Source organism: Bombus vancouverensis, chromosome 2, assembly GCF_051014615.1.
Source record: "Bombus vancouverensis nearcticus chromosome 2, iyBomVanc1_principal, whole genome shotgun sequence".
Lineage (NCBI taxonomy): Eukaryota > Metazoa > Arthropoda > Insecta > Hymenoptera > Apidae > Bombus > Bombus vancouverensis.
In genome coordinates, this window is record NC_134912.1 from 14,590,071 (window position 1) to 14,607,073 (window position 17,003).

Consider the following 17,003-nt stretch of genomic DNA (forward strand, 5'->3'; position numbering starts at 1 on the left):
TCAAGTTTACAATTAAATTTTTTGATATATTTTTAACAATATTTTTACACATCTTTTGTTGTTGAAAATATTAGATCCCAATACAAACGGTCTCATGTTTGTCGATATTTACAATGAACATTCCTCGTGCTTTACGTTATCTAGAAATATTGTTTTCTGTTAACTTCTCGTGATTAAAAACTTGTTTCAATAAACTGATAACGTATATTGTCATAATCCTTCCTTTGAAAGAATGACATACGTATATGTGTTATATTTGATTCCTTAGTTACATCTAACATATGAATAGTTGTGATATATGATCACTTAGAACAAACTATTCGAGTAAAGTAATCAGCAGTCCTTAAATGTTAGTTATGACATAACTCATTCTAAATTGATATTAAACCTAATTTCTTTACAAGAGCAATTATAAATAAATTACTTTTTTTTATTTAAATAATATATTTTAACAGATAAGAACAAGATTAAAAAGTATGTTAGAGAAGCAATTGATTAAATTTTAAGTTTCTCCATATTTCATATGAATACTTTTATTCAATATTCAATTCAATCTTGAAACAATCATAAATGTATACAAAATTTAAAATATACGTTTCTTAGAACATCGTTTTGGCTCTGTTAATAACGGGAGTTACGACGCTAGTTCTCACAACGATTGATAGATGGCAGAGATATCGTCTTCTACGTTGGTTTCTTGCATGAGAGTACGAGAGATTTTTTTGTTCATAGCCTGGACCGAAAGTGGTTCTGCTGGGATGCTGCACAAACGCGGCGCCTGTGTTGCTAGTAATTGACAGCTGCCGAAAAGCGGCGACTTGGTCGGATGCGTGTGCAGATATGTTGTCTCGTTAATGAGATGGAAGATATTACTCGCGAAGATTTGAAGGAAACAAGGTGAATCTGTCTCATCTCCGTGGCCCCCGGATTCGTTTCGACACATTATGCATTTATACCAACATTATCGTCTGCGTGCTACAATTTAAAAAGTTCGTATGTGTTTACAGTTTCGCGAAAACCGTGAAAAACGTTATGTACACCCTCGCGACGTGTTCAGGATATATACATGTATCATATCCTTGATAGAATAGTGAAAAGAAAAAAATGCTCACGCAACGTGAACATTGAACGAAAGTGAAGTTTTTTGTTGATAATTTTATCGAGTGTTTCTCGAGTGTCCGTCATGTCGAATACGTACATATGTTCATCCCTACCAATACGTTGAGAAAAGTTTGGTAAGCTTTTTAAAACATTTCCTATTACAATACATATCTTTAGACATTACTACTATCAAACGATAATAGTAAAAATTCTTTAAATGTACTATTTAAGACAAAATTTTATAAATTATATCTCAGTGCAAGATTTATTCGGTAACATAAACTATATGATATCATGACAAAACGATATAATCTTTTATCAATTTTTATATTTCCATAATTAAATTGAGTATTAAAAATATTTAACAATCATCATAAAATATTATTTGATGGTGAAAAAATCTCGTAAATGAGTCAGTTCAGAAAGTTCGCGCACTCTAACGTCTAATAGCCGCTGGAAACCGGTTTTCCCGAAAATGAAATTTTTCTCAAGTGCACGCGATGTTCCTATGGGAGTCGTCCTCTGATTCGGTTCTATCCCAAAACTCAAGCACCCACCAGCTCCGATTTCTTTGTGAATCGTAAGGTATATATCACATAAATCCTCGTGAAAGAACAATTTGGACCTCTGAAAGGATTTACAGCTAACCGGTTGTCACGTAGGTTGCACACTCGCGAGAACCTTCTGATAGATCGTCATGATCCTCCTCAGACTTTCGCCTGTTCAATGACGTGCTTATATATACATATGTATACACGGAGACGCTCATACAAGTTCAGCATCGAACTTTCCTATCTAATACCTAATGCATAGTCGAAGACCGATCGTCCTGTCAAAATCATATATCGTTACGTCGTTACGTGTCGTGTTGAAGCCTTTGGTTACGGTGTTCTGACGAACTTTTATTCTGACGAATGAAACATTTGAAGATCGAAATATACATATATTTTCATTTCTATTTTTCATTTTCCGATTCTTTATTAAGTTGTATATTTCATTTTCGCAGTATCAATTTTTGTAAGTTGTACTATGAGTGATGTAATTTAAATTTAATATATTCGAACCTAATTAATTACTATGTATGTGGAAATACACTTTGTAGCCACTGTACTCATAACAATCTATATATTTGATTGATTTGATGTATTCATAAAAAATTGCATCCTCTGTAACCACAGCTTTAACCTGTTGAGATTTTGCTTCATGTCTGAGATATCATGCTCATAATTAACATAGAAAAGAAATGCTAGAGATTTTCTAGAAATAAATCTTCTTCGATATGATTAATCCTTGGTTAATAAACAAAGTACTACTGTATATATACATTTATGACATGTTTGCCCATAAAGGTATATAATTCACACAACTCGTACCGTATATGACAAGTACAATTAATGTACCAAAGCCCACATATTACGCATAATTTCCAGTCTTATTTGTTTGAAACTTCACGGAGAATCGTAAACATAGTGCTTGGCATCATAAAGTTTGGTTTGCGTGGTATACATTTACCCAGGACTTATTAAATCGTCGATCGTTTACGTTACACTGCGCCGTATCCATGGATCCGCCAGCTCGTAACGATCTCATAAATCGTGTTGATCTACGGTCCCGCAGGGGGGAGGGCGTTTACGTGCATCCTACTGTAACATCGCGAAAGAAATGACGAAAAGAACTGTTACAAGCAGCCGGTAATGTACGCCGCTGTCCTCGATGATACGCGACGAAGGAATGCATGCTGGGGAGCGGTGTGTGTCTCTGTCTCGGAATCGATAAGACAGTGAATCCAATCGTGGAAGGTATAAAGCAATAATGACAAATGGGGAGAAGGTTCGTTTCTGTGAAAGGTCATTCGGGTTTCACGATGTTTTGTGGGAAATTTCGTGATGTCCTCCGACTGTGGTTCATTCGATTTCCTAATATACAATAAAAAGGATGACGCTACAGATAGAGATAACACAGGTTCATGAAAGTATTTGGACACCTACCATAGAAACCTCTTACAGATATTGTACGTGTTACATAAAACATTTTGAAATTTCGTTAGAACTGCTATCAGGTATGATTCAACATACATAATATGTACAAATATTCATAAACGTGTATATGTAATAAATAATACTCGTAAACATTGGAATACTTTCATAAACAACTATATATCAATTCGCCATCGAAAAGTGTTTTTTCTTCAATTTCCTGATATGGGAATATTTTAATGTACAGGGTGTCACATCAATTTTACCCACTTAAAATCTCTTTGTTATTTTAAATAAAAAATAAAGTACTGAAGATGTTTTTATTTCAAAATTTTTCATAAATGGTTAAAGATGAACAGTCTACTTATGACAGTCGATATTTCTCCATCGCTAGACGGCACACGATGGACCGAATTGATCGAGAAATTCGTTGCGAGATCATGGCAAGTGTCGTTGTGATATTGTAGGGAGGAACGGAGACAGATAGAGAGAGGTGGAAGGAAGGGAGAGGGAGCCAGAGAGGGAGACAATGTAAAGCCGCGTTTCTCCTGCGAAGAGGATCGCGGTAAGGGTTCGAATAAGAGGCACGGTGGTGGGGGTGGACAGAGTGACCAGAGTGGAGTGGGTAAAGAGTAGGACAGCAAGGAAAAAGAGCGAGTACACGGGTGAAAAGAGAAGAGAGGAGCGAGATGGGTATACACGATATAGGTTTTGGTTTGGGCAGCCGTTGGAATGCGGTGGCCGCGGGGCGGACGGCCGTACGCCATGCCACGCCGTATATACATACATACATACATATACACTCAATGCCGCACGGCGTAGCCGGTGTACAGGACCCAGCGCCGCGTCCAGCACATTCTGTGCCCGAGGCAGAATCATACTTTTGTTTACGCCCACGTGCTCCTCCCTGGAACACGAATTTTCGATTGCTCCGCAGGTAAATCACGAGCACTCCATGACTGTCATAGTATTTCCACTGTCACCACTCGCAAGCGTAACAAATCACTCCATGTGCGAACGAACTTTTGTAAACTATTGTATACGTTGTCTCATAGACATACTCGATAAAACAATTAAAAAGTTGGCTCATACAGCATATAGAAATGTTCTTCTTAACATTATAGTTTAGATAACTCGTTCAGATATGAGGAACTTTGATTCTCAACAATTAGTTGACGATTATGGAAGCCAAAAGAATCTGTTAATATTGACAGATGGTATTTATGTTGAATGAAAAGGATGTGATACACCGTTATCTTTTTATGACGTGTTAGTTTCAGATTGTTTCAAACATAATCAAATCACATAAATACGTAGAATTTACTTCTTTACATTATATGTATAATATAAAAACTATAAAGATTTCGAAATTTTACTTCCAAATCATCATTCGGTATGCGTTACGCATGATAATAAAGTGAGGTTAAATTTCAACAATGGAAAGACTGATAATGAGAAATATGCTAAAAATATAGCAGAACCCGAATACGAGGAGAAACCGAGTCATAACGAATTGTATAAATAAAAAAGGAAAGGAAAACGTCGGTTATGTATCATAAAAGAGTAAGAGAAATAGTACAAGACCAAAGCTTTCGAGTAAGTGGGTCACGAAGAACTATACAGCTCTGTTCCAAGCGATCTACATTTTAGAATTATTGTAATACAACATCACGCATCATACAAAATTACATACTGTACAGCTTTCTGCAAATATATCAATAGTATTAAAAAATATTATTAAGCAGACCTGGAATATTTCGGAATACAATTTCTTTATTTAGTTTGTTCAGATTAAATGACAAGGAATTCAATTCAAGTTCAATCATTTGATTATTGACGGGCCAATTTCATAATCACTGGCAAATTTGTACTGAATCTATTAAAATGCACTTTGCTCCTTTTTCGCGTATAAAATAATAGATTAAAACGCGTTTATTATTACTATACCAACAAGAACTTACGATAAGTAGCGTGACACAAAACCAGCAGACGTCATGACGATAGGACGTTTTTAGATCTGGTGGAAGAACGAGGATCGGAACACAGTTACTTCCTCTGGTAAAAACGGTGGAAGGATCTTAAAGAATGTCGACATTCCGCGAACATCACGTGGATGAAAATTCTGCGAAAGGGCAGCCAACATTGCGCGCGTGCTTTCACTTCGCGTGGAAAAGGGGTATGAAGGGAATGGCGGGGGGAGGGCGGACGCGAGACGCTCTGTTCCTGATATGCACGCTTAAGGAAGCACTTTGGGAGCCAGCCAGAGTAATTGCATACAAGGGGCCGTCAAAGCGAGCAACACGAGACCACGCTCTCGTCGAGTCTCGTTTGCGGAAACTTCCAAAAAGTTTTAGGTTTACGCTGTACCATTTGTGCTTCATATTTGCAACATGAATTGATGCTTCTTTTCGTTATTTTTCTTTTTACATCTATTTTCTTCTTTGTCCTTTTTTCTTTCCTTCTTTATTAATTTTATAGTATAGAATATTCTATGTTTTCTTTTTTCTTGTTACTCGTAGGTTATACTAAGCTTGGCGGGAAATTTGGAGTATTGTATAGCAATTGGAATATTACAATATTGTAACGGATTTATGAGAGTTTGTTTACAGTTGTCAAATCCCTTTAGTTTTATTAGAACTAGTAAAGTGGAATATGGTTTGAGCTATGCTGCAGCTATAAAAGTATGTACAAGATTTTAAATAGGGACTAAATTGTTACTTAGGTATCTCGCTTGAAGTTTCTCGACTTCGTTAGTTGATAGAATTTCATTCTATCAAAATAAGAGAATTAATTGAAATAAAATGGCGATATATATAGGCAGTATAAATAGATAGCAATGAAAGTCCTCACTTTTATAGATATTTTAATGTAATTAGAAGATAATGAGGGAGAAGTTAGTGAATATTCCACCTAATGTACAATCAAACAGAAACTATTTATTGTTCGATTTAAACAGCTGAGTTTCACTTGACTAATATATATTTCTTGTACTAATCTCAGAATATCCTAAGCTTTTTAGACTATGAATTACAACTATTTCGGGAATTCTAACAATTCCATCTATACAATTATAAATCTGTTAATAACACGTAGCTGTGAAGCATTATTTATCGTCGATATTATTGACCGATTTAACGAGCTGAAAACTGCGTTCTTCAGTCCACCTTACGCCTACACGATGAAACGAAATGTAATTCGTGCGGTTGGTTAAACAAGATATCGATCCGTGAGTTGCCCCATATGGCTCTATTCATTGAGTTATGGGATCGGTCATGCGGGGAAAATTGCAGTTCTTCAAGGGGTTAATCCAACTACACTGCCAACCTATAGCCATCCACTTATGCAACGGGACACCATCGAACCGCACCCATCGCTGTTTACTCTTGTGCATCGATCCGTTCATGTACTTTGTACGTCCATCAGCTTCTTATGCCTCACTATCTTTCTGCGGAAGTGTTTGACTTAAAGGGATATTTTCACTAGAAAATTTGCTTTTCAGGAAAGTGTTCTAGAAAATTGTTACATCAATTTTTTTAAATCTTTTTGTTTCTAATTGGTCATTTTTCATTGAGTTTGTATAACTTCCAAAAACCACCTGTTTCATGCAGGTCATAACTTCTATTTATACATCTGCAATAGAATGCTTTTTCTTTCATCATCTAGGTTAGATCATTAGTGCATGCACAAAGTAATTCATTTTAGATATACAAAGATTTTTCTGTTGTAACCAATAACAAAGTCATTTGTAAATTCTTTTCTATCGTACAAGAAAACCAATTTACATCATTATAGAAGATTTACAGAATCCATTTTATACCTTCTATATTATATCTTATATAATGATAAATCATAGTTCGTTAAGATCTGTAAAACTTCAAATATCAAGCAAATTCTTAAGATAATTTAGAACTACGGTAAATCGTTATTAGGACATTATAAACTTTAACATCTAAGTGAGCACATCTTATTCAGATTCCGTTGCTAGATATAATAACTATCATCTTTCAATAGAACGTAGATACATGTGTACGTGAACGTCCAACTCAATAATTACCGCAGAAAGTCTGTCATCTATGTGATATCGGGGTCCGAGCACGTTTACGAGTGACTTATTGAAAACCAGTTATCAACTGGACCGCCTCCCGGAACAGATCGCGCTAACATCGGGGTTAAGGGAGGCAACGGTTCGCCACGAAATAGGAAAATTAAAGGCGCACGTGTTACAACATTTTTTTTCGTGATCGTTCATTCGTGACTGCGATCGTTCGCAACTATTAGCGTTCGTCCATAGGAATGTTGCTCTCGCGTGTACAAAACTTGGACGTTCGCTTTTCCATATGTATGTATTTTATATAGGTATAGATTCTAACCTCTATTCTAAATATCATTCATCATTTTGGCCGCATTGGTATGTTTGTTATTAATATTTGAAATGAAAAACATACGCTGAAGGTCGGAGATTCTTTTCAATGAAGTTTTTGGTGGTACTGATACCAGTAACTGAGGTTAAATCTCGTATGTAAGTAGTTTAACCTGTTTTGCGTATGATACTCATTCTCTTTGTTTTTTGTTTAATCTGTCTCTATTTTTCCAAAACGTTCTTTGTTTCTTCCTTTCTCTTATTATATCTGATATCTGCTGTCCTTTTTTTTTATTGATGTTGGATATCTGATATCACAAACCAATTGCAAAGTAAATGATATAAATGGAAGAACGTATTATATATTTATAGTCATCTAAGGAAAATGTATAAATGAGATTCCAATTATTTAAATGTATTGCGATATATTAAAGAATATTTAACAGTATAAAATTCATGTTAACTCAAAACATATTATGTACCTATGTGTATAAAATGAACGATTCTTTATAAAGGTACATTCAGAGGTTGTAGTCTAGAGTCTAGGGGAAGTAGTTTTCAGGGTATTCAACTTTCTAATTCGTAAATCATAAATCTCTTTTCCCCTCTTGTCCGTAACTTATACTATCCTAACTCATAGAATCTTCTTCCTCTTTAAATACTAATTAAATCTCCAGTTTCAAAGTTGTTTCAATCCTCATGAAGCTTATAATACTAGAATTCATACTAAAAAATAATTCTCTATTTATATTCTATAAATATTAATTCTTTAAAAATTAAAGAATGTAATTATTTATTTATAACTATAATTATATAATTATACGTATAATCGTATAGTGGATTTCAATCTTTACTTGAGAAATTAGTAGAAAGACTACGTCTATATGCTCCAGAGTTCATAACTTAATTGCGGCCAGTTTTAACAAAAACCACGTAGACACTTGCTAAAACCGCAGTATTTGTACATGTAGAACGTGTTTATTAATTTGTGTATGTTAAAAGCGGCAGACCGGTCTGTCCACCATTGTTGCTACAATTCACCAAATCCATTATTTCACTTTTTTTGTTATCGTTAATGAGTTGCGTATTGCGTAGTGAACGGTTAGCAAGCGATTGACCTCAAACGGAGTTTATAGAACGGTTATTAGCCCGTACAAGGATTGCCAGTTTTGCAATATTACATGCTGGTCAAAGAATATGTACATGTTTTTAAGAAAAATTATTTTTTCATCAATTCCTCTTTATTACGTGCAATCTGATTTTTTATTCACAAATAACATAATTTATTGTAGATAGAGTAATCATTAATACAAAATATCCAAATAATCTCAAAATAAAAGATCTGCAAACTACATAATCTTCCAGCGCTGTAATAACTACATTCCTAAAAGTTTTCCCCTCATTTGAGAAACATCCTGAATATCCTCTAATTCATTTAATCCTTTTCCAGATCACTCTATAAGCGGACATATTTTCAATGGAGAAAGTTGCAGCAAATTTTCCCGAAAGGCATTGGAACCTCGCGCGAAATGAACGATACGCTCTTCCTATTAACATATTCGGTGTGTTTCCAACGGTAATTAGCGGCACGTTCGCAGCGCGACAACAGACACCGCGCGTATGAACAGAGAAATAATTGTTTCCTCCCGTCAGCGATGCTATCGCGCTGCTAATTATTCTCAGAATCATCCAGACGCTCGTTAATGACCTTCGAGACCGAGAAGAAAGTTTCGCATAATTACTTTCTACCGAAGATTTTCCCGATCGGGAGCAGATTTCTCGCGGCGAATTTCTATACGCGTTCACAAGCTAGCTTTGCTCGCGTTTTTGATAAGAGAAGAGTTACTATTATGTTATTATGTTTCATTACCTCATGCAATTGCATTGAAAAGTATACTCAGCGAAAGTATAGTATAATAATCCATTAATTTATACAATTTATTAAAGATTTATAATATTTTTGCGATTTTATGATTCTGTTGGCACGTAAGAAAAAAAAAATAATTAAATTTAAATTAATAACGATAAAATTGCATTCTGTATCTGCATTATGATTTAAAAAAAATAAATAATATCAGTACCTTATACAATAATAGAATATCCAGTAACTTCCATATTTCTACCAACCTAAATTCTTCTAGAAGAATTTTTCAAGAAAAGTGAAATGTACTAAGATGTTTTTTTAACAAGAACGTAAAATATTTTTATTTGAAAATTTGTAGGTCTTCCAGTGCAATCCGCAACGGGAGGCACAATGAACGTCGAACGAGCCACGATGGATGGTTGCGGGCAGCAACCGCTGTTTTTGACCGGTACTTCCGGTTCTGGCGGTATATCCAGTCCCCAGCAGCAGACCGTCCAAACCGGTGCGCCTCCAGAACACTATGGGGGACCATTGAGCCTGAGTATCTGCATATCCGATTCCGGTCACGAGATACTGCGACCCAAGCCACGCCGGTGAGTCTTCTTTTATTTTCCATGAACCCAGTCGCCGATCCACCAGCGATCCTCTGTAATCGATATCGATCTTAACGAAGATCTGATTAATGGTCGCGTTCACGGTGATCCGCTAGCCCCGATAAGGATCGATTAAAACCGCCCGGGAATCTTGGAACGTTGACCTCCTCTTCCTACAGCACCAAACTAGATATTGTTCTATGCTACAATAACTATCGTTCCTTTTTTTATACAGCTCTCATAAATATATCTCATATACAAATTAATATTCAAAATTGAGCATTGACAAGGTAAATTGGATAATTTCCATGTATTATCCATTTTTTATGTAGCAGTATCGGATAAAAGCTATTAAATGAAATTGTTATCTAAATGCAGTGATTTTCATTCTTTCTTGAATCAAAGTAGCTACTAAATCACTCGTAAACTTTCATTACTTGACTTACTTGTTACTTTATTAGCTTGATAAAATGTCGTATCTTGTTCTCACAGATCGTGGATTTTATGTAAATCGAGCAATTTATGATTGTGCACAGTCGGTGATTTTGTTGATGATGATAACGTTCATAACGTTGATAGAGATATTGGCCATCGTTTGAAAGTTATAAGAATCACTTGCCACTTTCTTTTAATCGGTCATTTAGTTAACAATGTATAACTGGCTATCGATGATCTGTAACATGAGCACGGGCTTCTTAAGAACATAGTGGTGAGCCAATATCGATACGGCATCTGAACCTCACGATCTTGGAGAAACGTAAAACGTTCGTCAAAGAAGACGACATTTAATACCGGAAACTTCAGATGGGAGTGACGATAAAACAACTTGAAACATGAAAATATTGTAAATTGATATAATGTAGATTATGAAATTTCTATTGACCTCGATGGCAATATATATATATATATATATATATATATATATAGGGTGCTCTATTTGTACCATCGGTCAAAATTTACTTAAAAAGTATTAAAATGTACCAAAACAAAATGTTCAATATCCAAGTGTGAGTACGATAATAATTTTGATTCTTTAAGTTCCACTATTTAAAGAGGTTTATTCTCGGAAATCCAGCGAATGATTTTCTTCAATATTTACGAAAGGACCGAGTTCAAGGGCCTTTGTTCTCTGCAGAATGTTATTTTTTTTCTTTTGGACCGATGTTTAGCGGGATCTCAAAACATCACCGTTAAAAGAAGCCAGTCCACTTGCCGATCCGATTAAGGATCATTAAAATTTACGATGTACGTAATTACGACCGATTCGATTAACGATGTCGAACGAGCATATATTCGTAAGACACACCTCCCCTTTCCCCATCATTTAGTTCCATCGACACCACGCCGCGCACCACGGCTTCGGCCCTTGAAAAATCTGTTCGGCATACAAATAGGCACTGAAATTTAAGGGTTCACGTAATAGGCCCACAAATTCTCAAAGTTCGTTCACCCGGTGTATACACGTAACGGAGCTCGTACGCGGTAACTAACGTCAAATGTAAATAAACCATGTGGATTTTATTTAAGACTCACATAGTGTTCTCTATGTACTAATTGTCAAAATTATTCTGTGGATTTTTCATATCTCAAATTTGAGTTACAATTATCAGAATTATTCTTTATTTCTTGTACATTATGTCTTGTATATCATAGAAAGTATTTTCAGTTTGCCGTGAATATTATAAAAATTAAAACTGTATTTAGAAAATTTTTATTTATTTATACATGCAAATATCTCATCACTTTGCTCGTATAAAAATGTTAATCTAATTTTTACCTATTAAATTACTTTGTTACTTAATCAATTATTAAGGAAGGGAAAAACGAAACAGATGAAAAAATTTGCGTGATTTTTAAAAGGCAGAATCGTTTCGTGACATGAAGGTTAAAATTTCTAGGTCGGGTGTATTGCTTTGAGATTCTGTGTATGCATGGTTCATTGGTATTCCAGCGCGTTAGCGTGTCGTGTGCACGCTCGGTGATTCGTATGTAAAAGACGGCCCATTGCGGCCTTATCAATATGTATGACACCGAATTATAATCGATAATAATTGCCCATCGATGCGTAACATTAAAATTATCGATTGCGTATCGTATTGCTCTCGATTTTGCCCCGATATCCGGTTAAAAATAGCTTTCAATGTGAAAACGGTCACTGACCTGTTTTGAGATTAGAGTACATTTGAAAAAAGATCTCCCAGTTTCTAGCCACGATTTTCTATAAATTCGAAGCGTGTAGTTATGTTTGACAGTGTTCGAAACTTCTTTAATCACTGTAGCCAAGATTTCAATTACTATGAGATTTACAAACATTATGCATCCCTAAATTACTCGACCATACAAAACTTCTAACCACTCAATCTCGCGACAATTTTATATCCCTACACAATATTCATACTATACAATTTATACTATGTATTCAATTATGAAACATTAATTTAGCGCGTAGTAGCATAGACTACCATAGCTGTAACTATATATGAGGCATACAACAAAGACATTGTACTTTGCGGACGCGTAAGATGGTATAAAGGGACGCGTCTGCGCGTGTGAGTGCGCAAGGTAGTTTAAAAGAAGCTTAAATGACGGACACGTTGTATTTCGAACGAGTCAACGACCGCAAAAAATACGCCAGTCATCTTTCGCTGTAATCGTATATACGTACGAGCATCGTGGAATGCGCAAATGCAATCTCTATGGTATGAGAATGATCATCGTCGGGGATAAGGAGACGAAGTGACGCGTATCCTCTAAGCTTCTTCGAAAGCACGCGGTATTATTTATTAAATCAACGGGAAGCCCCATGAAACGCACGGTAAACGAGTAGCCCTCGTCTGCTCCCCCCCCCCCCCCTTCCGCACCCTTACCCTTTCTAACTCCGTGAAAAATCGAAATTTATTTCTGACGTGGTTGATCGATGGCTCGATGCCTCTGTCTCGAGAGTTAAGCCGAGTTTGCATTGTACCTGGTACTCGCGGCAAAAGGAACTGTTCTTTAAACTTACATCTTTTAGGTTAGGAATATCATTCTGCTTCGATGGAGTCTGTGTATGTATATCGAGTGCAACCTCAAAAGAAGGTGATAGATGTTTATTTCAAGTGTTTTAAAAATTGTTTTAAATAATACCTATGGTGCTGATTACCAATGACTACTAGAGCGTCACTGAAAGATTGGAGCTGGTCACAGACGATGACTATTGCGGTCAACGTTAAAATATATGGGGTAATAGTCAAATCATATGTTGAAACTATACTATATCAGTTGAGGTTATGATGTCATTTTCAATCGAATAAGTCTTCGAAGGAATTCGTCTTGAGTAAGCAAGTCGTTTTAATTATTTTAAAATAATGAAAAATATAAAAAATATAAGGTAGTAAAGGTATAGCGGTGAGGTAATCTTATACACTTTGGAGTATTATCCTTTGCAGTTCTTTAAAATTTATATACATATATTAGAAACTCAATGGGAAGAAAATAATCCTATCTGTATCTAAATGAATAAGTTAGGATTTACTTAGATTTGTATCTTCGAATGGAAAGTGACCATACAGATGAATAATGTATTAACTTGTAAATGCTAAACGATATTTATCAGGCAGATCTTTTTGTGAGTCCGTTTCGACTGATTTCAAAATCTAAACTTTTATAATAGTTCAGTTTCATAAAAAAACCACTCACCTAAAACATCACATTTTGTCCACTCTAACCAATTAAATTACATCCTGTTTGCTTAAATTGCCATATTTTATCATGTACCGTAAACTCCGCAAACTATTCTTAAACATCGAATACCTTAAATCAACTCGTGGAAACATTGACGTGCAATTAAGAACGATTTCCCATAAAATAGTCGTGGGGACAAATCGTTGGTGGAGTATCAATGAATCGCGAGACATGAAGTGCACGCGCACGCGAGCAGACGACGAAGATGCGCAAGCGCAAAATATCCCGCGTGTCGAGTCAGGGTTATCGAGGGTTATCGAAGAGAAAGCCCGTTCGTGTAGCTCGTTGCCTGACCGATTTACGGTGACGTGAGTCTCCTCTGGGTCCCGTTCCATTAAAATACACTACTGTCCACGTACAGGATGTAATACAATATATAAGACCCACGTGAAAGATAGATAAGTAATAGAAAAGGTGTTGTAAATTCGTATATTTTAATTTGAGATTTATTATACTTTATTTGTTATATTTTGATATAAATTGCTTTTCGAGTTTTAATACATTAGTATATTGTAATAGTTTGTTTGATAGAAATATTACATTATTAAGAAAAAGATTTTAACCTTAACAAGTAAGAACCAGTAATATTACACGTATTTACAAACACGTATTTATCTGACTTCTGAGTTTCTTAAGTTACATTATATTATATAACACAATTACATCGTAGCGTTAAACTGTATCACGATCGTGATACGCCTTGTATGTATACGTCGAATGTTTTCCCTAATATTACAGTAAAACAGCCATTAAAAAGGATAACAATAGGAGAATTGTTCAATCGGAATGGTTTTTGCTATTGTTTAACCTTTTCTCAATTTCTTTCTTCTTTTCCGTTTTCTTATACTTTTTAGTTTTTATTTGTTACTTGTGAAAGTTCAATTAGTTTGAATGTGGGAAATTGAGAATGTGGGATATACTGGTTGCTGGAATATATGAGAATTACATTACGTTTTTAGGCTGTCTGGTTGAACATCATAATTTTAAGATATTATTAGAATCATGTTCTATTTTTTATATGTATATATATAAAATATGGTTTAGATTGGGATATAGCATCTATTCAAAATTACATAGATGAAAAATGTTAACATAAACCCATAATGAAAGATATAAGTAGCACATAAAAGTAGTAGAAATAAATAATAGCAGAGACGAACAGTAGTAGAAACATAGACAAGACTGACGAAAGATGTATGTACAGACATAGTTATCTAATAGCGTTATAGCAGGTTTCTTCCTTATCACGATTTCTAACAATTGAATATCAAACAAAGTTTAAGGTTCGATATCCACATACTAATTTAAAACTTTGAAAAAGAAAATTTAATGTGTTCCAATTTAATAAGACAAAATCAACCCAGTTTTGTCGACGGATGGTTACGATCAGCCACGCTGTAAGGGAAGAGGAAGGAAGGGAAAGGAGAGAGGCCGTTAACCTAAATATCTCGACCAGATCTGACTAAGCATCGGTGCACATCCTCTCACGCGCGTTATTATCGCGATCACCCGGTTCCCAGATAATGTTTCCCCTCTCGGCACGTTTTCCTCTACTTTCAGATAACTAATTAAACAAGTCCGCAACTCTCCTTTCACACGATCGCGCGAAATTCTTCAGAAAATTTCTATTTCGTCGTCCAACATTAGAACGGAAGAATGGGGGGGGCGAGGATAGTTTAGGTTAGGTGTACAGGAATAGTTCTTTCACGAAAGCGGCGAAAAGCTATCCGCCGATTGAGCGACGTGATCTCTTGATTAGATGATGAACGAAAGGAAGGTGAAAGATGAAAAGTGAGAGCCAATGAGAGAAAGAGAGGGGAAGGGGAGGAGAGAAATGCCTATCCTTGTTTCTCAGTGAATCGAATAAAAGTGGAAAGTGTATTGTTATTCTTATTAGAATAAGAACTTGTCAGGGAATCGATTAAGTGTGTTAAACTCGGCCGCGTGAAGGTTAGGTTTCTTGCGTATGAGATGTCGTTTCACCAAGGTTTGATTATCATTTATTATATTTTGTTCCATCGTCAATTGTTATCGCCTTATGTTAATCGCTTATTAATCTCATACCGTTTCAGTTTAAGCTTTAGGTTAATATTTCTGTTAGTAAAGTACAATGTGTATCTAAAGAGGCTGCTGCAATAAGGAGGCAACTTCACATTCCTGTGATTTGAGTAAACAGAAGTAGAGCAAAGATGATCTAGAAATCAAGCATATTTTGCTTATCGCATCAGGCGCTACGGCTAATTCAATGTTTGTATATATTGAAATTTCCGCTCTGATTCGGTCGTATCCGCATATCTATTCTCCACTTGAGACTGAAGTGTATAGCACTTTTTTTCAATCCCCTCGAACACGTGTCCTTCCGTTTTGAACAGCGTTGATCCGCTCGGATCTGTGTCACTTCACTTCGAACAGCTAGGATTCCGGCTTCAAACAAGTTCGACTTGTAGCATTCTATTTGCAGCAACTTAAATTTACGCCAACCGATTCTGATCGTGTGTTCCGCTAATATGAAAAATAAATGACAAAATACAAGACATCTATAGGTTACCTTGCTTCTCTTCTGAACCTTTTTCCTTTCTTTCGGGATCGGTAACATCTTAGTTACTCATCTCAGCTCGGTAGGTCAAGCGTGTATCTTCTGTGGTCTTCCTGCTTCATTCACTTTCTTCACATAATCTCACTGGTAAGTGTTATTTTTAAAAACATACTATTATTACTAAACAATATAACATTCATTGTTCATCTCATTATTTAATTGACCATGAGAAAAATTTGCTAAAGTTATAGTTGTATCTAGATGGAGAATCTTTTCTTAGACGATACCTTTTAATATTACAAACATAACTTAACTGGTCATTCCACAAGGGTGTAATTTCTTCCTTCCTTTTATACCATTCCGTAATACGAAAAAGAAAATTAACAGTACTTCTGTACCAACTTTAAAAAGTTAAATGCGTAGATATATACATACCTACATCAGTTTCAGTTAATCTCGAGCAAAATTCCCGCCATTCCAGAATACATTCCGGAACTCGAGGAATACCATTTCATTGCCCATACCGTATTACAATTAAGCACGTATATTCACAAATAGCATGGAATAAATAATGCACAATAATAACCGTATCATTGAAAAATCATTTCCACATTTTTCTGCATTCAATAAAAAATATCAAACATTTAATGTTCACGTGCTTTATATAAAATCGTATTTCGGTAAAACTGTTTCGACTAACTTGGAAAATGACAAAATCTATTTCCTGTGGCTTCTGCTCATTCTACTCAAACACGAAATGAAACATTCAGTAGGCAACTATGAGGTTGATGGAGGGTTTTTATTTGTCCAGAACCGGTATGATTGAAATGTAATTTTACACACTTGTTCA

At 35.4% G+C, this 17,003-nt stretch overlaps 1 protein-coding gene across 3 annotated transcripts in view; it reads left to right on the forward strand.

Moving 5' to 3' along the window:
* Window positions 1-747: 747 nt before the first annotated feature.
* Window positions 748-17,003, forward strand: part of LOC117163204 (ankyrin repeat and BTB/POZ domain-containing protein 2) — a 33,057-nt gene continuing 16,801 nt past the window's right edge. Inside the window, exons 1-2 of one of the 3 annotated variants that reach the window (XM_033345265.2) lie at window positions 748-1,235; window positions 9,660-9,894. In XM_033345265.2, coding sequence (XP_033201156.1) covers window positions 9,692-9,894 — 203 coding nt within the window. In that variant the 5' untranslated portion in view covers window positions 748-1,235; window positions 9,660-9,691. Of the gene's footprint in view, window positions 1,236-8,930; window positions 9,000-9,659; window positions 9,895-13,096; window positions 13,117-17,003 lie in introns of those variants that run through there. The other 2 variants (XM_076624966.1, XM_076624969.1) reach the window with 2 other exon arrangements.